Consider the following 24123-nt stretch of genomic DNA (forward strand, 5'->3'; position numbering starts at 1 on the left):
TGGTGCTGGTACACTTCACACCATGCACAGTAGGCGAGGCTATCTGGTGTTGGTACACTTCACACCATGCACAGTAGGCGGGGCTATCTGGTGTTGGTACACTTCACACCATGCACAGTAGGCGGGGCTATCTGGTGTTGGTACACTTCACACCATGCACAGTAGGCGGGGCTATCTGGTGTTGGTACACTTCACACCATGCACAGTAGGCGGGGCTATCTGGTGTTGGTACACTTCACACCATGCACAGTAGGCGGGGCTATCTGGTGTTGGTACACTTCACACCATGCACAGTAGGCGGGGCTATCTGGTGTTGGTACACTTCACACCATGCACAGTAGGCGGGGCTATCTGGTGTTGGTACACTTCACACCATGCACAGTAGGCGGGGCTATCTGGTGTTGGTACACTTCACACCATGCACAGTAGGCGGGGCTATCTGGTGTTGGTACACTTCACACCATGCACAGTAGGCGGGGCTATCTGGTGTTGGTACACTTCACACTATACACAGTAGGCGGGGCTATCTGGTGTTGGTACACTTCACACTATACACAGTAGGCGGGGCTATCTGGTGCTGGTACACTTCACACCATGCACAGTAGGCGGGGCTATCTGGTGTTGGTACACTTCACACTATACACAGTAGGCGGGGCTATCTGGTGCTGGTACACTTCACACCATGCACAGTAGGCGAGGCTATCTGGTGTTGGTACACTTCACACCATGCACAGTAGGCGGGGCTATCTGGTGGTGGTACACTTCACACCATGCACAGTAGGCGGGGCTATCTGGTGTTGGTACACTTCACACCATGCACAGTAGGCGGGGCTATCTGGTGTTGGTACACTTCACACCATGCACAGTAGGCGGGGCTATCTGGTGTTGGTACACTTCACACTATACACAGTAGGCGGGGCTATCTGGTGCTGGTACACTTCACACCATGCACAGTAGGCGGGGCTATCTGGTGTTGGTACACTTCACACCATGCACAGTAGGCAGGGCTATCTGGTGTTGGTACACTTCACACCATGCACAGTAGGCGGGGCTATCTGGTGTTGGTACACTTCACACTATACACAGTAGGCGGGGCTATCTGGTGCTGGTACACTTCACACCATGCACAGTAGGCGAGGCTATCAGAAAACTCCTAGGACTAATGCATGCTTGATGACTCAGTACTTGAAATATTTGTACCTAATTTTAATCGTACTCTATTAAAATATCTACCATTTTAAATAAGTATTATATATAAAATTAATTCCACTTAATTATTTTTCTCTGAAATTCCCATGTTGTACAGGCCAGTTTTTGAAAATGTTGGGGTGAATTTAAAAAAAAAAACAAAACAACAACAACAAAAAAACACCCTTGGCTTGTGAAGTAAGCAGCAAGTGAGCCATCTAGTGGCTGAACTGTATAAATGATCTTTAAAAATCTCACACAGTATTCACTGGTTTAGTAAATGTTGAGATTAAGGATACATAATATATCCTGCAAAAATTTATGACCGCACAGAAAAAGAACCCATTATGTCACAATTACATTTCAGATTTGAATACATGTTCTAATAACTAGAAATAATAGCAAAATTTAGACTTATGAGATGGCATAAAGATTGGAGCATGTTCTTTCTTATGATGGGGAGTCTTTCAATCTGACTAAATAAATACATTCCTTTCTCTAATACTGTGGTACATATCCTCAGAAATGTTTTCAAGAATGTGACACCTTTCTAGCACCATCTTTCTAAGTCAGTAGACACTCACTGTTTGCTCCTTAAAGAAATGTTAAAAACTTTTCTCCTACTAGAACCAACATTCTAAGTGGCAGAATACTGTCTTTTTTCTACACTAGACTCTTTATAATAATCCATGACTTCAAACTCTAGTAAATTCTGTCAACATGCATGACTTCATCAGATTCCAGAAGTACCATGTGACTCACTTCATCAGAGCTTACAAATACGAGCACACCCTCATCTCTCCTCATGAAAGCTCACAGTCCTAAAGGCTCCCTCCCTTCCTCCCCATCCTCTGGCTTACATTTCAGCAGGCAGAGGACTAGACGGCCTGCTTCTTACCCGTGAGCGGACTCTGAAGCACACACCTGTAAATGAGGATGGCTGGGAGTGGATGGAGCCCCTGTTGAGCATGGTCATCATCTGGCCCACGAACGCTTTGGGAATGAGGTTGGCGTACGGGAGGATCTCCGCGCTGATGAGCTGAACGACCTACAGCAAAAGGGAGTCACATCTATTCTTTCCTTGGAAGAGATGGGCCTATTCAAAATATAATTTCTAGAGTAAAAGCTAAATTTTACTTTTTAAAAAGGTAACGAACCTTCTGTGCTGGAAGTACATGAACGTTACTGTTACTACAACATGACCACTAGCCTGTCTCTTCAGCCATCTTACCTACAAGGAGAGTCAACACTAAGGTTTACTGTGCTACAGTTTAGCATATGCTGATCTTCACCCAACCATAAATATATAGAGAAAAATGCTCAGCCATATATGAAACTCACCCACGCTAAAATATCCAAAATTAAACTTATTTTTTATAACCAGAAATTAAGAAGTATGAGAAATTAAAGTCATATTCACTTTTGTTGCATGACTTGTCCTAACATATAGTTTATTTTCTCCTCTAAAGGAAAAGCAATGGCACAGAGGGAAGACTTTACAGAGCTTCGACAATGCCTAGACTTTCAAGTCTACTCGTGAGAATAATGCATTTGATTTACTTAAATGCTCAGCGATCTCAAAGATCCCAACTCCTTCACCCAACCAAAACTTCAAAGCTAAAAAACTTCAAGGTTGGCAAGATGACTCAGCAGGTACTGAACCCATGTAAAATGGAAGGTTCCACAAGCTGTCCTCTGACCCGCATACAAGTACACACGTACACACACACACACACACACACACACACACACACACGCAGAGAGAGAGAGAGAGAGAGAGAGAGGCATGTACTGCCCTTCCCTACTGACGTTAAAGTCTTCACATCCCATTTATCATCCTCAAATACAGTAAACACAGGAAAACTTTTGTAAGCTTGCTTACTTCAACATCAATACTTTCATTTCTTTGAAATTCTTGAATAGAGAGATTATCTGGAGGTATGCTAAAAAAGAAAATAGAAAGACTTGATTTCATTTCCTGAACAAACAAACTGGAGATAAGAAGTACTCAAGTGATAAAAACATTAGCTTCTCCTGCTCAGGCTGAGACTTTATGGCACACTTAAAAGAGACACTTTTAAATTACAGCACTTACTGTAAATGGTCTGTTAAAACACTCGGCGCAATCTCAAACTGAGTATCTGTAAAACTAAACTTCTCCCAGTATAACGTATGGATAAGAAAGGTATCCCCACAACTAAAATCACCACTGAGAGTGCACCTGATTTTATTTATGCTATCTGATAGTAACATAAAAGACCCTCAATCAAGCCCATTATTAGTTTATAATACATTAAATTCTTTAGAGTAAACATAAGAGAATATCCATAAAGAAAAGGCCTAATTTAATTTTCTAAAGCCAAGTTATTACAGCAAGAACAGAGAAGTCAATAGTCGTGAAAGAATCAACGTGGAGTCTAGACTTCGTGATTCCCGGATAGTAAGATAATCATAAACGAACAGAATACTGAAATAGTAAGTGCCTAGGAACAGTTGTCCCAGCAGCAGCTGGAATCAGCCCGTGTTTGTAAGCGCTCTGTCTGCATTACTCCATGTGTCCTCAGTGCAGCCCCAAGAAGGAAATCGTGTTATCCTAGTCAACAGAAGACCAAAGCTGCCCGTGCCTCAGAATGTGTCTGCCAACACAGGGCTCCGGTAGGAACCTTTGTTATCTGACATTGAAGTCTACATCATTTTCTTTTATATTGTATGTATAAAATAGCATCACTGCATTTAGAGGTACAGTGTAGTTTTATACCTACAGTTGGATGGTTAGCAGACCTTGTTTTATTTGTACATTTTTACACTTAAAATCCCTGTGTTAAGCACTAGTCTTCCCACCACAGTGAGAAAATACCCAAGACACAGACATGCCCTCCCAGCTGTGTGTGCAGCCCAGCAATGGTGCAGCCAGTGACTTGTCACTGGAGGAGGAGTAAGACCATGTCTTAACAACTGCAGACACAGTCTCCCACCTCTTTAAAGGCTCTCTGTTTTAGATAAATGAGCTGACCTTTTAGTAAAGAGGAAGTCTTCAAGCGTGCTGGCTAATTCTGGCCACATGCTGTCAAATTTCCCAGAGGAAGCATGCTGTCGGGCAACAGGCAGCCCAATGGAAAGGACCTTGAGGAGAGAGGCTACCGCCAGTTTCCATGTGCTTTCAGAAGGGCACGAATACTTCAAACTGAGAGGAACCCTGAGAGTCTGCAGAGAACGTTCAGTTTGGTTAAGACTGCTTAAAACACACAGAGCTACATTCAAAACTAAACATCAGGTAAAACCATGAAAGCACAGCATAAAAATTTTCACTGAAAAGACAGTTAAGAAAGACTGATTCTCCTAGAAAGACACACTTGGTTTTGTTTGGAACTGAGAACCAGACCCAGGGCCTTCTGTATGCTAAGAATGACCAGTATCCCTGAGCTCACTAAAATGTCACTCGGAAAGTGATATGTGTATGTTTTTAATTGGACACGGAATCTCACTAATGTAGCTCAGGTTGTACTCAGACTCACTCTCCTCCTGTCTCAGCCTCCCAAGTCCTGGGTTACATTGTGCTGCCGCCATGAGCTTTAACGTCCCATCTAACATGTGTCATTAACCACCTCTTTGAACCTCAGTTCTCTTTCTTTAAAATCACAATAAGGATGCTATCATAAAGAGGTAAGGACAGAAAATGTACCATTTTGCAACTATCCTGATGTGGTTCTCCCAGAAGAAAGCACAGTTCCTAAGGGTCTCCTGCCCAAAAGAAGCCAGTGCTCCCTATATGATCCCGTGGCTGGGGAGAGCGAACAACCTGAGATACTTTCATGTTTGACAACTAGAATTCCTTAAGTTTTACACTTTACTCAAATATTTCAACATACTTTTCCTAATGTTGCAATAAACTAATCACGCGAGAATATGAAACCTAGAAAAGGAGCTCAGCTTTACATTTATCCTTCAAACAGAGGGAAAATGAAGTAAGAAGAAACATAGTGAACAAATGTTTAATTTTTAAAAAGAAACCCAAACCTGGTGTTCTGCATATGTACCATATAAGGACCTGGCCTCTTAAAGATGAGTCTTCCTCAACAGTTAAGCTGACACACTCCCTAGCGTACCCTGAGTACTGAGCACATGCCCTCTGAGTACCCTGAGTACTGAGCACATGCCCTCTGAGTACCCTGAGTACTTGCACATGCCCTCTGAGTATCCTGAGTACTGAGCACACACTCTCTGAGTACCCTGAGTACTGAGCACACTCCCTCTGAGTACCCTGAGTAACTGAGCACACTCCCTCTGAGTACCCTGAGTACTGAGCACATGCCCTTTGAGTATCCTGAGTACTGAGCACACACTCTCTGAGTACCCTGAGTACTGAGCACACATCCTCTGAGTATCCTGAGTACTGAGCACACTCTGAGTACCCTGAGTACTGAGCACACGCCCTCTGAATACCCTGAGTACTGAGCACACTCCCTCTGAGTATCCTGAGTACTGAGCACACTCCCTCTGAGTACCCTGAGTACTGAGCACACTCCCTCTGAGTACCCTGAGTACTGAGCACACTCCCTCTGAGTACCCTGAGTACTGAGCACACTCCCTCTGAGTACACTGAGTACTGAGCACACTCCCTCTGAGTATCCTGAGTACTGAGCACCACCGTAAGACTTGAGGACTCTTTTAAGAATGAGTGTACTGAGAAGACAGGCCTTGCCAAGCTAGAGGCAAGAAAAGCAGAAAAGCATCTGCCTGGCATTTTAGAGGCTCTGGGTTCAAACCCTACTACTGAGGTACCCTCACCCCACTCCAAAACATCTCATATAATAAAAAAAAATGTGTTTGCCAAATACAATTCACGTATTTGAAGTCAGTCACTATAAATAACAAGAAAGTTCAATAATTTTATAATATCAAATTATAGAGATAAAAAAGAATGTTACCTTAATGATGTTCTGGAGGACGCTCTCACTCACCACTGCTTTGTGACAGGCTGTTTTCTGATACAAATCCACAACTACTTCTAACGATCTCTCAGCGAACGGCACGTAATTCAAGGCTACCCATTCCGCCTGGAAAGTAATGTTTTCACGTGGAGTTAGAGGGAGGGACCGAAGGAAACCATACTGTTTTTGAGAAGGAAGCTCCTTTTCCTTGTAAGTTCAGCCCTTGGTTCTAGATCAGATCACACGACATGCAAAGTTTTCAAAAGACATATGCACTTCATAAGAAATGATTCTCATTCAGACCAAAGTTACAGTACGGGGAGCACAGAGCGCACTCTATGGAGCCTGGGAAGGTGCACTGTGTGCAGCAGGTTAGGACAGGTTTAGGAAACTTAACTCACCGGTGCAAACAGTTGGATCTATTGTGATTCCATTGTGATGCAAGACAAACAGAATGAGAAAAATTAATACACATTACAACTACTGTTCGGACTCTATAAATTACAGTTTTTTGGGTTGAGTGAAGAAAATCAGCATGTACGTGCGTTCAAAACTTTACTTTTGTTATAAGCCAAAATGAAGATATCATTAGCCAAGTGAGGCTGTGGAAATGTATGTAAACTCCAACTAAATTTCACACCAGCAATGGACAACTTGTTTAGTACACACGGATTTCTTCATCTTGCATTGCAGGTATCTACTTAAAGGTAAAATCAGGCTTAGGGATTTACACCCAATTTGTAGAAGAATGGGGCAGCAAAGAAAAGGTGGAAAGGCGCTTCTCTTTTGAAGAAATAAGGGAAGTGGCAGGGCAGACTCTGAGCAGGACCGGATGCAGAGGAGAGTGAGCGTCAGGGAGAGGACGTCTCAGGTAACACTTCTATTCTGAATGGACCCCTGAGCAGGAATGAAAGCTTCCTGAGGTAACCACAGTCTGTCCTGATTGAACTCATCCATAACTAAGTACAGAATAAACAGTCTATAAACTACCTGATTATACTTGGCATTTGCAATGTGCTTTGTTTCCAGCTGTCCATACTGTGGAGGTTTACAGGAAAACTCTACAAAGGCCAGTAACTGGTCAAATATCGCCGGATACATGATCTGCATGTTTTCTGGTCCCACACAGATGGCCTGCAAAGCAAAGTGTGAGCATTAGGATGCACAGTGCGAAGGCTAGCAGGCTCTTCCTGGGTACGAATGTGCTCACCCAGAGACCCTTCAGACTCTCACACCCTGTGCTGTCCATTCACACCTGGGACTCCAGCTACTTAAACAATTATTCAAAAAAAGGCAGCCTCACATGGTTTAGTCAGGTTAAAGATGCTCTTAACGAAGCATGACTTATTCTTTAATACAGAGGGCAAAGGTCAAGCCTGTTACGACAAGTGCAGGTGAGGCTGGGGTGTGCATCTGAGATCTGCCACAAGCAGCCATGAGACCAGCAGTAGGCTGAGATGAAGCGGACTCCACTCTAAGTGCTGTAAGCTCATGGACACAACAGCTGACTTCTGCCCCATGCCCTGTCTACATACTCACAGGCATTAGAGCTGAAACATAAATTCAACTTGGAAACAATTATGCAGAAACGCTTCTAGGGATGTGAAGAAGTTTTCAGGTTTTGGAATGATGTTACACTTTGTTTTCAGCGTCAAAGCTCAGATAAATTCCCAGTAGCCACAATGAATAATTGTATTTGTTCTTTTTCTGCTAACGTGATTATTAAAAAGTAAACTTTCAGATTTTTCCTTGAAAATAAAGGGTGTGTGCAGTTTTTTATTACCTTCTATGCATGTAAAACAAACCTAAATGTGCACTTAAGAGAGTCCAAAAATCTGGGAATTCTCCAAATGACAATATTTTTCATCAGAAAAATAACTTTTTTTATTCACTTTCGGGAAATATATAAACAATATATTTGTATAAGATAATCAGAGGGGGAAAGTATTGTGGCCTGAATAGGTTTGGTGGCCACAGACTCATGTGTTTGAATGCTTGGCCATCAGGAGTGGCGCTATTAGGAGGTGGTGTGCCTTGTGGGAGGAGGTGTGTCACTGTGGAGACAGGGCTTTGAGGTGTCATGTATAAATGTCAAGTCTAGCCAGTGTGGATAACAGTCTCCTCCTGGCTGCCCGTGGATCAAGACGTAGAGCACTCAGCCTCCCATGTCTGCCTACAAGCTGCCATGTTTCCTGCCATGATGATAACGGACTGAACATCTAAAACTATAAACAAGGCTCAACTAAATGTTGTCCTTAATAAGAGTTGTCTTGGTCATGTCCATTTAAACAAAAAAAAAAAAAAAAAAAAAAAAAAAAAAGTTAAAAACTTATTTTGATTTCAGTCACAGAAATTCATGCCCCTCAAACAATAACTGAATGTCAGATTCTGTTCATTTTTTTTTGGCTTATTCACAATTTGTTTCCTGAACAATGGAACTACAGTTAAACAGATAAAGACTATTGCTTGGGGGCTGGAGAGATGGCTCAGCAGTTAAGAGCACTGACTGCTCTTCTAGGGTCCTGAGTTCAACTCCCAGCAACTACATGGTGGCTCACAACCATCTGCAATAGGGTCTGATGCCCTCTTCTGGAGTGGTGTACTCATATACATAAAATAAACAAATCATTAAAAAAAACAAAACAAAAAAGACTATTGCTTAGCCTGCCTGCCTCCAGGGCAGTGTAGGGGTGCCATGGTTATCTTAGGGGCAGTGTAGGGGTGCCATGGTTATCTTAGGGGCAGTGTAGGGGTGCAGTGGTTATCTTAGGGGCAGTGTAGGGGTGCAGTGGTTATCTCCAGGGGCAGTGTAGGGGTGCAGTGGTTATTAGCAGAAATATCACCAGCATTTCCATCACTCCAGCTGGGAAGAAAGGAGGCAGGAACTAGACAGTAGTCTCCTCACAAATGAGCCTGGACAGCACACCATGGTTCTCGAGTCTTGGTTGATTACTGAGTTGGCCTTTTCTGTTAATGTTTGCTTCCTGACATAGTCTCACACTGTAACCAAGGCTGGGCTCAAACTTCATGCGAACCTTCCTATCTCAGATTTCCAAGTGCTGGGATAACAACTTTTTTGGTTTTTCTTACCACATTTTTACATGTATATTTTCGTACCTTGGAATGTGTGTGGAGGGCAGAACAACTTTGGGAGTTTTTCTGCCATGTGGGTCTTAGGGACCATAACCAGGCTTGGCAGCAAGCTCCTCTACCTGCTTAGCCATCCTGCTAGCCCTTGTTTAGGATCTTGATAGTTACAAACTGAGGGATCAATTTCCTGGATAATCTAAAAATGCTTTTATTTTGATATGGTCTTGTTTTCCAGTCTGGATTTATTCATGATTTTTTATATCTGTTTATTGATTCATTATAGAAGACAAAACATACAGCTAAAAGTACAAATTTTAAAGCTGTAATAAGAAAACCACTTTTTCAAGCTTACCCTTGTGTCTTACTATAGATATCAACAATTCAGAATTAACTTTGACTAGAATTAGAAGACACAGCGCTTCTTAACAACTCAAAACAGATCTGAATTACTTTTCTTTTAAATATCTCAAGAATAAGGTTTAAAAATCTTGACAATCTTAAATTTATCCCAAAGTGTACATACACAGCAATCTCAGAAAATCCTAAATTTATCTTCTGAACTTTACTAAAAAAAATAAATAAATAAAAATCCATAGACTCCTATTTACTACTGCTTCTATGCAAGCATTAGAGTCCCGTTACCTTCTGGAGAACATCTAAGGCTGTAAGCACAGCTTCCTGTAAACTTGTCAGGACCGCTTCCGTGTAAGATGGAAGAATGAAAGGAGAGGCATCGGAACTTATGGGGACGGAGACGGCACTGTGCAGGATGACTCCCAGCTTCTGCAAGTCGGCCATGCTGAAGCCGGCTTTTATGTGCTGGTAGAGGGCCGGGAAGATCTGAATTAAGGCTGTGAGGAAAGGCTGGCTGGGGATAAAGGTCAGCTCGTCCACAGTGCTAGGGGGCTCTGTGCTTTCAGAGCCAGTCCTGTGCCAGGTGTTCCAGGCAGCCCACCAGAGCTTCAGGTCTTCAAGCTCATCCGTCACCAAGGGAGGCTCAGAGCTGCATCTTCCAAGCTTTTCTCCAATGGAATCTGTTCTTACAAACGGCCTGTTCAGGCCTGGGCCTGAGATGTTTCCTATAAGGACAGGCACAGGCACATTGACTACAGGTGTCTCTGGCTTCTCTGAGTCTCGGACAGGGGACACAATTTGTAAGATTTCCTGGAAGCTTTTCAGAGCGGCTAAGGACACTTCATTGTTTTTACTGAGTGCAGCTGACTGAATGTGGTCAAGAAGAACATCCCAAGCTCTTGAAAAGTCTCCTGTATCAAGAAAAGGGGGTGGGGTCAATTAGCATTAAAAAGACCAAATTCTCTTAGATACCTTAAAGCACAGTTGCTTTATTTTCTGCTTAAATTGACATAGAACTCAAAAGAATAAAATCAGGATCTACTGTACACGACTCCTGGGCTGGCACGATGGCTGAAGCAGATGACCAGCTTCAGTTCTCATGGCCTGCATGGTGGAAGGAGAGGACATGTCCCTGAACGTTTCCTCTGACCTTCTCTACAGCATGTGTGCGTGCGCCCCGCCACATATACACAATAAACAACACTGAGAGAAACCACCAACCAGTAAGTTAGCTTGGTAGAAGTCTGCATATAATTATATATCACATATGGTCTGTTAAAAGCAAACTTACTAGTGTTCACATTATAAAAAATTATTTAAGCCACCTGAGCTGGCTTATATTTTCATGTAAGACATTTAAATAAGTACTTAGCAATTCATGTCTGTTGGCAAAAAGTAAACACAGGTGTTAATGGTGAAGTTTTGTACATTCCTTCATATGTAAATATGATGTATATTTGTATTTCCATCATATGTAAATCATAAACAAAGAGAAAAACCCAAATTAAAAAAAAAAATACACTGTGCATGGTAGCTCAGAGCTTTAATGCCAACACTTGAGAGACAGAGGCAGCCTGGTCTACAGAGTGAGTTCCAAGGACATCCAAGGATAGATATAGATACACACACACACACACACACACACACACACACACACACAAAGACCCAGTCTCAAAAACACTAGAGGGGCTAGGGAAATGGTCCATTTGTTACAGTGCTTGCCAGGCAGGTATATGAGGGCCTGAGTTTGACTTTAATCTCTAGAACATATGGTAAATAAACAAATAACAACAAACAAACAAACAACAGGTGCAATGGGCATGAGCTTCCCCTACCCCTATATAAACGCTAGGGGTGGCTGCATGTGAGCTGGTCACCTGAGCACTGGGGGAGCAGACAGAGGAATTGTAGGTTCAGTTGGGGCAGAGGTGATGGCAGGACACCCAGTGCTGTCTACTAAGCACCAAGAGCTGCGCTCACATGCTCGGCTGTGGAGACCTCCCGCACAGTACCTGACCAACAGTACCTCTGTCCATTTTTCCATACTCCCCCAACACTGCCATTCAAACCAAAAGCATTACAACCTCCCCTTGGGTTCTCAGCCACAAAGCCACTGGTACCCTAACTGGACAATCTTGATTTTGGGCACTGTCGTGCACACTCGAGGATGTATATCATCATCCCTTGCACCTACACTGCAGGCGACCGAAGCACTTGACCGACCCTGGTGCTACAGTAAAGTCTCCAGAGTTAACATGTTCTCTATAAAATGAGTCTAAGCTCGGTCACGCTTGAGAACCACTGATTTGCAGGAACAGCTTCCTCAGCAGTCTGCTGTGACACTACCACCCCCAACCCCTGTCACTCCAACCAGAGGGATCTCTGTGAACCAAAAATCTGATCCAGTCTCTTTATGGCTTAAAATTCTTTGGCATTTTTGTTTTTCTTTCCCTTGCTGTTAGGATGAGGTCCCAGGCTCTGGACACACCACGGCCTGGCCTCCTACTCCTCATCTCAGAGACTCTGGCATGCCAGCCTGCTCGCCACTCCTTCCTGAGTCTTCCATTTATCTCCAGGCCTGTCCTCATCTCTCCTTACCCTGACCTGATGAACTCTCACCTCCCTGTGATCTCAGGTGCAGTGCTGTCTTCTCAGGTTGCCATGCAGGCTTCACCAATCCATTTTAAACTCACAATGCACTAACTTTCTTTGTGGCAGTAGCACTACAGCCATTTTGGGCTTATGGGCATAATTATAGCTCTTCTCTCAAGTTCAACCTTGTATGTATTCTGTTCATCACTCCATCCCTCTGGTTGGAGTGGTCCAGAGTAGGTTCTTTTTCCCTCAATGCAATGAACATGAACCTGTACCTACCACACTAAAGCCTACAGTTAAGACTGTTGGCTATTTTTGGGAGGTAGTACAATCAACTCCCAAAGACTTTCTTATGTATGTCCCAAACTTCCTTTAACACGACTTCCTTCTATACACAGAGGAAGTCAGCATGTGCATACCCAGAGGCTGCAGCAGGTATCTTCTGGTGTTAAAGATCCTTGCTACTCCAGCCAATGTCAATACCCAGGTCTCGGCCCACTGCTTCTCTGCTGTGTCTCTTGAATGATGAATTAAAATATTTCCACCTCCAGACTCAATCTTTTCTTTGTCTGCAGTAGTAGAAGATTCTCGAACTCGGTCCAGGAGATGGAAGAGTACCTAAATATTTATTTTAAAGATGATATAAAAAGTATTGATGAGTTAGCTTAAGATATGGCAAAAGAAAGTAACAGTTATAAAATATGTAACCATTTTATTAACTCACATAAATTAGAGAAATTGGCTAAAAAAGACAACTGTACTCTTAAACCTATCCTTTGGCTCATGGAATACGGAAAAGTAAATCAACAGTCAGGGCACCAGCCAGGACTTGTAATGGAAACAAGGATCTAGGCCCAGGCAGAACGTATTATCATGGGATGTCCAGACCGACCTCAGCACTAAATGAAGTATCCGAAAAAACAACCAACAAGAAAAAATTAGAACTTGGGGAGTTTTTACACTTAAAGGAAAATAAGAACAAACAGGGGGGGAACACTGAACATAGTTAGGTGTGTTTATGAAACAGAAAACGTCACAGACAAGATGAACTAATAGGTTAGGCACAAGGTCCTGGGTTCAAGTCCTAGCACAGGCACAAAAAGAGAAAGAAGGTCAGGAGATTATAGCAAGGAAAAAGAAATCGGAGGAGGAGGAATAAGAGGAGGAGGGAGAGGAAGGGAAGGAAGAAGAAGAAGAGGAAGGAGAGTTAGAGGAAAGAGAGGAGGAAGAGGAGGAAGAGGAGGAGGAAGAGGGAGAGGAAGAAGAGGCTGAAGCAGTATTGTCTTCGGTAGTGACTTTACATGCAGCTTTAAGGAACTGGTGACCCTGTCTGGTTTGCCAGGGAGAAAGAGAGTGGACTATGGAATGGAGATAAAAGCCTCTGGCCTCTGTGGGTACCTGTGCACACCCCTTTCTCCCCCTCCTACCTTTGCCCCCCCCCCCCCCACACACACACAGAGTAAACATAATAAAAATCAATCTTTAAAAATTAATTAGTTCAGGCTGGAGAGATGTCTCAGCAGTTAAGAGCACTGACTGCTCTTCCCGAGGTCCTGAGTTCAATTCCCAGCAATCACATTACAGATGGTGCCTCACAACCATCTGTAATGGAATCCAATACCCTCTTCTGGGTTGTCTGAAGACAACAATTACAGTGTACTCACATACGTAAAATAAATAAATCAAATTTTCAAAAACATTACATCTATTCTATTTTCTGTGATTTATATGACAAAGCCAATGTTTTTATTTTGCCAAATAAACAAATGCACAGGGATGACTCTTTAAAAAGTCAACACAGATAACTGAAACATGTATACTGAAATAGCACATGTCAACTAGGAGCTAACAGCCCCAGCCATCCCCCAGTACCTTCCAAATAACAGTGTGCCAGGTGGAGTGCTGCAGCAGGGTCCCGTGCGCACCAATCGTGGAGAACAGAGTCTGCCCCGCACTCTTCCTCACGGCAGGGCGGGGGTCCACACAAAGCTCCCCCAGCTTTGCATAGAGACACAACCACAAGCAATCAAACGGTGGCGCTGGGTGGAATGGCCGATTCAAAGACACTCCTTTCTCCTCGGCCTGCTTCTGCTGAGCTGCCTCTTCTTTATTTAACTCTTTTTCAATAGTTTCTCCTCTTTGGAAAAAATAATCTGAAATATTCCACTAAAAAGGAAAGTATACAAATATAACTTTATTCACGAATTTTGTTTTAAGCTTCAGAACAAATTCAGATTCAATACAAGCATTTCCCTCATCAGTGCCTCTAATTTCAAGAAAAAGTAGCTAATTATTTTGTCTTAGCATTAACTTTTATTGTCCTGTACTTTTTATTATGAAAACTTTCAAATGTATGTAGAAAAAATAATAAACTTCAATGTGCTGATATACATAGCATCTAGTCATTATAATTCTTAACTATACAATATACATTAAAATCTTAACTAAAACAATAGCATTACACTATAAAAAATAATTCCAGTGACCCTTAATAATTTATAATATAATACAAAAACCAGTCACTATCTTCACATAACCCAAAGACTTCATTCTCAACGATAGTGAAGTACGTGAATTAATGATGACTGGTTGAGCGCTGTGATCAACAGGAAGTGAAGGAGGGCATCAGCGCTGACGGAGCACTCAGTGAACCAGCCGCTCTGTGATGGCAGCTTAGTCTGGGACCGAGCACAGTCTTCTATGGCCATAGTTTTCATAGAAAAATACCAACTTACCTACTTTGCGTGAGAAATTTAAAGTTCAATTCTATCAAACTTCTGAGTCACAATAAACCTTTAGGAGACTCTAGATAAAGCACTTAACTAACTCAGGGAAATATAAGTTCAGCTTTACAAACTTTCAATTGTAACATGAGGTCAGAGAGTCTAGACTGTTTCCTTAGACACTACAGATACCGGGAGCCGTTCTCTTCATACTTGATTCATGTGAAATACTTGCAATACACTAACATGCTACTTCCATACTTGAGATATGTAAAATGAAATTCAAACGTCAATAACTCAAGAATCCACAGCACTAAACACACACAGGCCTGTCTTCAGACTTCCACTGTAATACGCTGTCTCCTGTGTCTAACAGTATTGTTGACAGACTTTGGGACTACACAAATTGTAAATAAAGCTTTGTTACTAAATAGTCTGTGAAAAATGTCATTGAGATAATATTTCAGGTCACTTCATCTGTACTCTACATCAATCATCATTTTCATTATATGCATTTACTATTATTGTTTCATGAAGTCCTTTCATAAACTTGGCAAAACTCAAACTTCAAAGGTCAGTATATCGAAATGTTTCCAATGTCCTACTACTAATGGACTGTTACCGAAATTATTTACTTCTTCATGAGGGTACGTTTGGTACTTAAAAGTCAGTAAAAATTTCAGGAGTCCACCCTATATCTGTAAGCATTCACTGTTAACTGCATAAGTCATTTTAAAAGGATCTTATCGTAAAAAAGCAATAGTACTTACCAATAAGCCTATTGACGTTAAACTAATATTAAGTTCTTGGTTATGCAGTCCAAAGCTACCTGCAACATCTACAACTATCTGTAGGCAAGAACAAGGCATTGTGGGTAGAAAATCTGTCACAACCAACTGAAGACACTGAAAGGCAGTTCTTATTAATGATTCTCTGAAAACAAAAGAAACAGGTAATGCAAATTTAAAAGAAAGGTATAGGAAAATCTTACAATAATTCAACCAAGCAAACTTTTATTTTAGAATTTGAACAGGGAAGCCCTTCCTGGTTGCACAGTACCTCAACAGCCACATAATTACTTATGCTTTCTCACACAAACAAACGTAAAGGGACCTTGATGAGATTAACAAGATCAGATTCAACTTCAGCACTTATCTCTGTGTGTTTGAGGCCAGCCAGAGCCACACAGGGAGACTGTCTCAAAGGGGATTAGACTTACAGAGGGGAAACTGTCGTTAGCACTACATACCAACTAACAACCTGGAGCCCCTGGGACAATGCAGGGGAGGAGAGACTGCCATAGCGCCTTTCTCCCTGATGTCTCATCTGTCTTCTGTGGCCCAGTGCATACAGAAAGTGTGCTTACTCAGTACCCGAGGACAAGTGCCTCTACTGCTGCTGCTGCTTTTAATATCTAAACAGTATCCTTTAAAAATATCTAAAGACAATTACAGATCTATTCTGTGAGAAAAGTACAGTATAAATTTCACAAGAAGCAGATGGTCTTAGAGAAAAAGTTCAGTGGTGTTCTGGCTAGTTCTTTAGTCCACCTGACACACCAGAGTCATCTGAGGGCTGTCTCCATCAGCCAGCGGGCCTGTAGGTAAGTCAGCAGGCACTTTCCTGATGGTGAGTGATATGGGAGGACCCTGTGTCACCCCTGGACAGGTGGTCCTGGGTTGTAAAAGAAAGCCACCTAAGTAGTCCACGGAGAACACGCCAGTGAGCATTGTTCCCTGATGGCTGGCTTCTGCTTCAGTTCCTGCCCTGGCTTCATGTTGGACTATGCCCGTGACCTGTAAACCCAGTAAGTCAGGTTTCTTTTGGTCCTGGTGTTTCTCGCAGCCACTGAACGTAAACTACAACTAACGGTAAGTAACGTGAGGAATGTCGCCCTCACAGCACACATCCCACCCTGTGCTGCCAGTTAGGAAATCAGCTTCAACTTGATGCAAATTGGTCTGTTTTTCTTTAATAGTCTCAGTATGTTGTGCTATTTAAGGACATTTACTATTACAGATACTTAAACATTTATTTCTCTAATACTGTCATCAATCTTCTCCATAGTTTTAACAACACTGCTGTGTACCTGTCACTAAATAGTGTGTGACACGTACACTGCAGTGTACCTGTCACTAAATAGTGTGTGACACTGTACAACTCAGACACGCATATCCAGTATCTGCTCGATTCCTTCACTGATGTTCAATCCTAAGTTAGGTAAAATCTCAAGTCCCATTCTACTGTGCTCTTCTTCTGTCCCTATTTATTTAGTGGGTCTTGACTATTTACCTACATCATAAATGTGAGGATCATTCCACACTGCACTGCTCCCTTTGTCCCAATCAGCCTGTTATATCCTCAACTAGCTCTCACTTTGAAGGAAGCATTTGTCAGTACTCCCATACTTCCTGCTCTCGTCTTGTGCCCTTGTCAGTGGTGTCTGTCAAATGCATATCTGATTATGTCACTCTCCTGTGTAAACTCCTCACATGCCTCTCAAACATACTCAAGGAAAGTGCAGATAGCCCTTAGGAGCACATGATGTCATTTATGTTCTGGCTCCACCCTTTCCACTGGAGCTTTGTTTGGTGTACAGTACTTTCTTCCTTGTGCTCTCCTTCTATGGGAGTGGTGATTTATTTGTGTACTCAGAACAGCTAACAAACTCAGTTCTGGGAATACCCTAAGCACATAATAAATGTTTAAGAAACAAACAAATAGAGTCATTTTTAAGCAATTTCTTAAGACTTCCTAATATATGGAGTTCTTTAGATGCGTTATAAAATGTTAGTTTATTTATCTTATAATAAGATCTTATATTCTAATATAAATGGCACGTAACAGTAAATCTTTTATCCCTTTAAAAGCACAACACTTGAAGGTTCCTGGAGCTGCATGGGGTAGGCCATGGGACACTATGACAGAGAGCTTGGACATGCGCAGCAGGGCAGAAATAAAGACTCTCACTGGAGACATCAGGGTGGCTCCCTTCTGACCTCTTACAAGCTGGGTATCCATTTTACACACTTACCCTTGATCATTTCTGATGGCTCCCATAACTCCAAGAACCAACGGCCACCCAGGCCCAAGGCTGTCTCCCTGGCTCTGCAGAATCTGCAGCACACATTCTAACTGCTTGAGTCGAATATCTGGATGGTTAATATTGGACATCTCTTTTAATGGGTTCAATAAAAGCAGCTGTAGTCTCTAAAGGGGGACAAGAAGCTAATTAGGCAAAGACATCGAGAAACGAAGGCAGCCTTGTTACAACTGTTAGCCCCGCCACTGGCATCTTTCTGCAATGTCATCTCTTCACTTCCTCGTTGTACTTGGGCTCAAGTGATCCCGTGCCTCAGTTTCCCAAGTGCTGGGACTACAGAGTGCAGCACCCGTCTCTGTTGTTCCCATGAGGTTTAGAGTCACCTCGTTTACAATACTGCAGTAAACAGAACTTTTCTACTAAAAGAACAGAATATGATTTCTCTAGCAGTGATGTTCACAGCTTTGCCACTTCTCTGCTTTCTGTTGGTGCGCACAATTTCAGGGGAAGCCTACCTCTCCACACAGACCCACCCAGAACCAGAAGACTTTGCTGAAGGAAATATATCCTTAGCTACACTTAAAACAACTCCCAATATCTAGTATTATCTTTTATCTTTTATCTATCTAATTATCTTTCATTTACTGTATTAATGTATATGTAGCATGTATTTGAATGTAAAATTATCAAGTATGATATAATAAAAACTGTAAAGTTTGAAATTATATGCTTTAATAACAATTATTATTTACATCAATGACAAAATGCCACAAAATTTGAGACAAAAGCACTCTGTGTTACATCTTCTGACATCTAAAACGCACTTCATTATTTGATTTTCTTCTCTCCAAATTTTGTTCTTTGTGGTTGATCTACTAAACAAATACTTCTTAAGCTTTCTCCATGCACTACTGATCAGACATTGTGGATACTAAAGCCAGTCTAATTGTTTTTTAGTCACTACTTGTTTAGTGTTTATGAGTGTGTGCCATATCACAACATGTGAACAGTTGCAGGAGTCAGTTCTCTCTTGCAGCATGTGGTTCCTGGGAATTGAACCAGAATTGCTCAGAATTGATAGCAATCACCTTCACCCACTGAACCATTTTGTCAGCCATGACGTTATACTTTTTTTAAAGCCTTAAACCAGAGCCAGGTTTGGTGACGTATGTCCATGGTTTCAGTACTCAGGAGGCAAAGGCAGGGACTGAAAGTCTGCAGCCAGCCAGGACTCTATCCTCAGACCCTGTCTCCACACATTAAGAGCAGTGGGTGGCCCAAGTGTTAGAGCACTAACAGCCCAGCAGTGAAGGCCATGGGTTCGGTCCCGAGCACTAACCAAAAGAAAAAACTGAACAAGCCCCTCAAGCTATAGCAGAGAAAAAGGAAATCACTAAGAAGCAAGTGTCCTGTCAATCACCTGCTCTAAGGGTGACAGTTAACAACGTGCTGAATTCATATGTAGAATGATAGATAGTAAGATGATAAGGAGAGTGGTAATGGCTGACAGACACTTAAGTTTACTCAGTGTTGAAACCCTGAAACTTCAGTGAACTTAAAAACAAACAAACAAACAAGAACCCAACTGTAAAATATGTGTGAATGGCAAAAATTCTGCAAGTATAAAGTGACAAAATTATTTAACAATGAAATATATTTTATTGCAGCTGGGGCCTTGCCGAGTAAGCGTGACAGACCCACATAAAAAGACAGGCGGTGCAGCAACCATCCCCAGCCCTGGCACTCACTGGTGCCTGTGGGTGGAGCAGTCCCGCTGCACTGGGGAGCTCCAGACTCACTGAGAGACTGTCTCAGAGTGAAGCAAGCTGGGCCTGCTGGTGCGGGCCTCCGATCCAAGAGAGTGCTCGGGAGACAGAAGCTTGAGTTCGAGGCCAGCCTGGTCTACAAAATGTAAAGTGAGCCGTAGTAGAGGAAAGCATGCACTGTGACCTCTGACCTCCACACAACACAGGGCAGCCGAGACCCCAACACACAACACACCAAAACCACTTCATGTACTTGCTGCCACTACACGTGCTTTGTCCCTGGGTAAGTGTAGCGAGAGGGAAGGGACAGAGCTGCAGGGACAAGTCAGGAGGCCCTAGAATGAAGTGTTAGCCCTTCAGGAAGAGCAACTCCAGCACACTCGTTAACTTCGTTCAGCATCGTTTAGATGTTTTTCTGAAGACTACTCTAAAACTCTGAGCAATCCATAGCCTGCATGTAAAATAGAGACTTAAGTTTAAAAATTCTGTTTTAGATATTGGCTTGGTGGCACATACCCTAAAATCACAGCACTCTGGAGGTAAGAACAGGAGGCCCAAGAATTCAAGGCCATCCTTGGCTATAAACTGAGGCTAGCCTGTGCTACATAAGACAGTCTCACAAAGGAAGATTTATACTAGAATATCATGAGGTGATGTTAATATAAAACTACATCTGTGAGCGACCAGGCAACACTGCTTTTACCTGGTTCTGTGAAAGTGGAGGCTCATGGTTAAATGTCAGGCCTGCTTTAATGAGTGACGTCAAAGCTTCTGCTCCCCACTCTCTCATCCGAGAATTTGGATGCTGGCAGACCTGAAGAAACACACATTGAATAAAATTATATTCAATTACATATTTAAGTCAAGAAATACACATTAACCTGAGAACAAAAAACCCAAAACAGTATTACAGCTTTTGTTATTCTTTTACAACTTAAAAATATTATGTATTCAGTTAAGAGTAAAAGAAAATTTATATCTAAAAATTTTCTGTACGCTTACCTTCTGAATAAAGGCAAGGAAGGCAAGAAAGAAAGAACAAAAGACAAAAGATGAAATTGATCTAAGTCATAGGAAAGGAAGGAGTGTGTCACAGGAACCAAAGCCGCCAGCCCTAACGAGTTCTTTTGTTGTTCTTTCCCAATGGCCTAAGGGTTGAACCCTCAGCACTTGATAAACAGTTTAGTTTACACAACACTGTCCTGAGCCCAATCTCACCTAAGAGGTTGGCTAAATCAAAAAGCAATCTGATTGATTAGTAACATCCTTTGTTAGTAAATTTAATCCCAATAAATGGGTGAAGTCTTAGGAATGAAGGACAGTATCCTTCTCAGGCTCCTAAGGAGACATGAATGATCATGGTCCCAAACCACACGAAAGCATGTGTGCCGGCAGAAGCCACTGCAGTTCACTATGCCTGCTCACCATCAAGGCATGTCAAGTTGAAGAAAAGCTCTGTCTCCATTAGGTCCTCTCACTCTTACTGTGACCTAGTGACAGCATGACAGCTCTCTCCTCCCCTGCTACCTCCACTGTAGCAAAATTGCAAACAAGTTATTTGTAACTCACTCTCATCCCAAACTACTTCAAAACTTCAGAACTACCTAAAATCAAGATGAAGAGACTGCAATCGAAGGAGGCAGATGCTAACACACAGCTGACAACACCAGCATTTTACAAGTTAAACATTTACCCACTGTTTACATGATGAACCCTTCCCCAAGCTAAGCACGGCACAGCTACCGTCCTCTGATAACATACACTGCGGGGGGGGGGGGGGGGGGGGGGGGGCTAATATGTCATTATGCTTGATCATAAGATCAATGGACATTTTATCAGTAAACAATGATAGTACTTAAACAAGACACTTCACCTCAAGTAGATGGCCAGTCAGAGGTCTCCATAAAATCTCTATTCTGTGCATATTAACTAGACCGGTTTCTAATAGCTTGGCAACAGCAAAAAGAGATGGTTCCTAAGGAGGAAACATATTACACTTTGACACACTGAAGACAATTCTGTGATGACCATGAATAAAGTAGAACATTACAGTGATTAAATGATGATGATTTGTAGATGGAAAGTCAGCAGGAATACAGCAGGATCTATTATCAGCAGACAAGTCTTCCTGCCACCTAGAACAGCTCCTAAAGTTACCACCAAACTATATCGGCACAAAAGTGAATAAGTTATAGATATTAAAGACCTACAAATCTAATTTTTTTTAAAAAAATTCTGTATTCTTAATATTTTTGTGGTATTGAAAACATTTCCAACATGGAAATGTTTAACAGTATCTTTGTCTTTCCTAATAAAAGCCAGTAAGCTAAGTTACACTGGAGATTTAAGACAGATGTGGCATAAGCTCATCTACAGATACCCTAAGAATTATAGAAAATTGCTATTTATGGAGAAATAAGGTATAAGTTTAAAACTGATAGCTACAAAGTTTTAACTGCCGCTATCTCCTCTTGATTAGGCCACTGAATAGCTACATAAGTTACATAAATTACAGTATCCATTGAAAATTTTCATGTATAAAATGGAGATAATAGTATACAGTTAGACTGTGTGAGAAAGTAAGTCCCCCAAGTCATGACTACCTAGGGTCACTTCTCTTTCCCCTCATTAAGTAAGGTATGTATCATCATGATTTGCAGCATTTCAAAGAACATATACAGGTCCTGGATTCATACCTGAAGATTCTTTTTACAGAAGGTTTAGCAACTTTTTTGTTTGTTTGTTTTTTCAAGGCAAGACAGGGTTTCTCTGTGTAGCCCTGGCTGTCCTGGAACTCACTCTTGGACCAAGTTGCCCTTGAATTCAGAGATCCACCTGCCTCTGCCTCCTGAGTGCTGGGATTAAAGGCGTGCGCCAGTGGCTTATCTCCACATTTGGAAGTGGTCAGACTATGCATATTTTTAAATGTAGACAGGGGACTGGAGAGATGGCTCACTGGCTAAGAGTGCTGGCTGCTCCTGCAGAGGATTGAAGTTCAGCTCCTAGGACCCACAGTGGTGCCTTATATTACCGGTAATTCCAGGGGATCTTACATCTTCTGGCCTCCAAGGGCACAGACACAGACACACACACAGACACACACACACACACACACACACACACACACACAGAGGGATTCATTTTGTTTTTATACAGTGCTAGGCTGTCAGGCCAATTAGGCAAACACTGTGAGTTGCTCTCTCAGCTAACAATGTATTTATTTTTTCCTGTATATATTTTTGCTGTGACTGAACCAAACCCAAGGCTTCCCACAATGTTGGCAAGTGCTTTACCACTGAATGCTGTTAGCCTCAAACATTTCATTTCAAAAAGCTATTTCTAAAATATGGGTAAGTTCAAATTTTTCTGTGCTTTACAACTTTAATAGAAAATATTCTGAGTACAGAAAGAAATGCTCTCGAATGCTAATATTCCTGAGTCCTGGGCTATGCTTACCTGGCGGGGAGCACAGAGTCATGTTCTATTTGCTTAATTAATGGACAATGAAAATGTTTAATTTCGAGGTGAACAGAATCATTATCTTCAGAAGAAACAATTAGTTCCTGATTTTCCCTTTCAGTGAGGGGACCCACCCCCCCCAATCTGCAACACACTTCCTAACTGCAGTCTTGGACTCCCCAAACCGTAAGCGGTAAGTGCAAGCACTGTCAGGATACTTTATGACAGCTATGTATAAAAGCTGTGCCGCAATATTTATAAATACAAGACTATTCAGCATATAGGAAAGGAGGGACATAACTGTAACCCTGCTGCACACCTGGACAGATCACAAGCTACATCATGCCTCTTTACTCCTCTGCTACAAATGGTACCTGACAGGCCACTGTGACCGAAGCCCCAGTCCTACCAATCAAACACTAGGGTGACTTATGTACCTTGTATAACTAAAAAGAAATGTACATTACCACACCTTATTATTTCCATAGGCCATATCCATTGCTTCTAGAGATAAGGAACAAAGTGCATTTATTAAATGATGCAAAGATACGTCATCAAGATACCTAAAATGAAAATGAAAAAGACAATTTCATCTCAAATATACAGCTGGAAACAGTGTGGCTGTCAGTTTACAACATGAACTTACTGTGAGCTTTCAAACAGTCTAGAAAGGATGTTGGAGATCACTGGCAAGTCTGTCATCACCGCTGTTGTCAGAACCTAAAGGAAGGGTGACGTCAATGTGGAGCGTGTGTGACGGTTCAGGAAGCACCCACTGATCACAGGAGCTGCCACTTACTGTGCTGGGCCCTTCTACTGCTCTGCCAGGCTTCAAGGCACCACCACTACTAGGCTTTAGTCCCAGAATCCACACAAGATGCTGAAAATTAAAACAAGTAAAACTGTAAAAATTCTAATAACCAAAATCAGTGGTAATAGCTAGCAATAAAAACTAAAATCAGTAATATCCTAAT

The 24123-nt window shown here is 42.1% G+C and overlaps 1 protein-coding gene across 4 annotated transcripts in view; it reads right to left on the reverse strand.

Annotated features, from left to right (window-relative positions):
- Mon2 (MON2 regulator of endosome-to-Golgi trafficking) overlaps positions 1-24123 on the reverse strand; it is a 74370-nt gene that overhangs the window by 11922 nt on the left and 38325 nt on the right. For 2 of the 4 annotated variants that reach the window (XM_076920371.1, XM_076920373.1), the window contains 16 exons: positions 23949-24029; positions 23796-23869; positions 23622-23712; positions 21564-21665; positions 20394-20504; positions 17916-18091; positions 15652-15814; positions 14031-14324; positions 12578-12776; positions 9852-10474; positions 7110-7253; positions 6521-6538; positions 6117-6245; positions 4202-4392; positions 3071-3131; positions 2113-2236 (listed from right to left, as the gene is read on the reverse strand). In XM_076920371.1, coding sequence (XP_076776486.1) covers positions 2113-2236; positions 3071-3131; positions 4202-4392; positions 6117-6245; positions 6521-6538; positions 7110-7253; positions 9852-10474; positions 12578-12776; positions 14031-14324; positions 15652-15814; positions 17916-18091; positions 20394-20504; positions 21564-21665; positions 23622-23712; positions 23796-23869; positions 23949-24029 — 2581 coding nt within the window. Of the gene's footprint in view, positions 1-2112; positions 2237-2345; positions 2420-3070; positions 3132-4201; positions 4393-6116; positions 6246-6520; positions 6539-7109; positions 7254-9851; positions 10475-12577; positions 12777-14030; positions 14325-15651; positions 15815-17915; positions 18092-20393; positions 20505-21563; positions 21666-23621; positions 23713-23795; positions 23870-23948; positions 24030-24123 lie in introns of all 4 variants that reach the window. The other 2 variants (XR_013106402.1, XM_076920372.1) reach the window with 2 other exon arrangements.

This window comes from Arvicanthis niloticus, chromosome 22 (assembly GCF_011762505.2).
Source record: "Arvicanthis niloticus isolate mArvNil1 chromosome 22, mArvNil1.pat.X, whole genome shotgun sequence".
NCBI lineage: Eukaryota > Metazoa > Chordata > Mammalia > Rodentia > Muridae > Arvicanthis > Arvicanthis niloticus.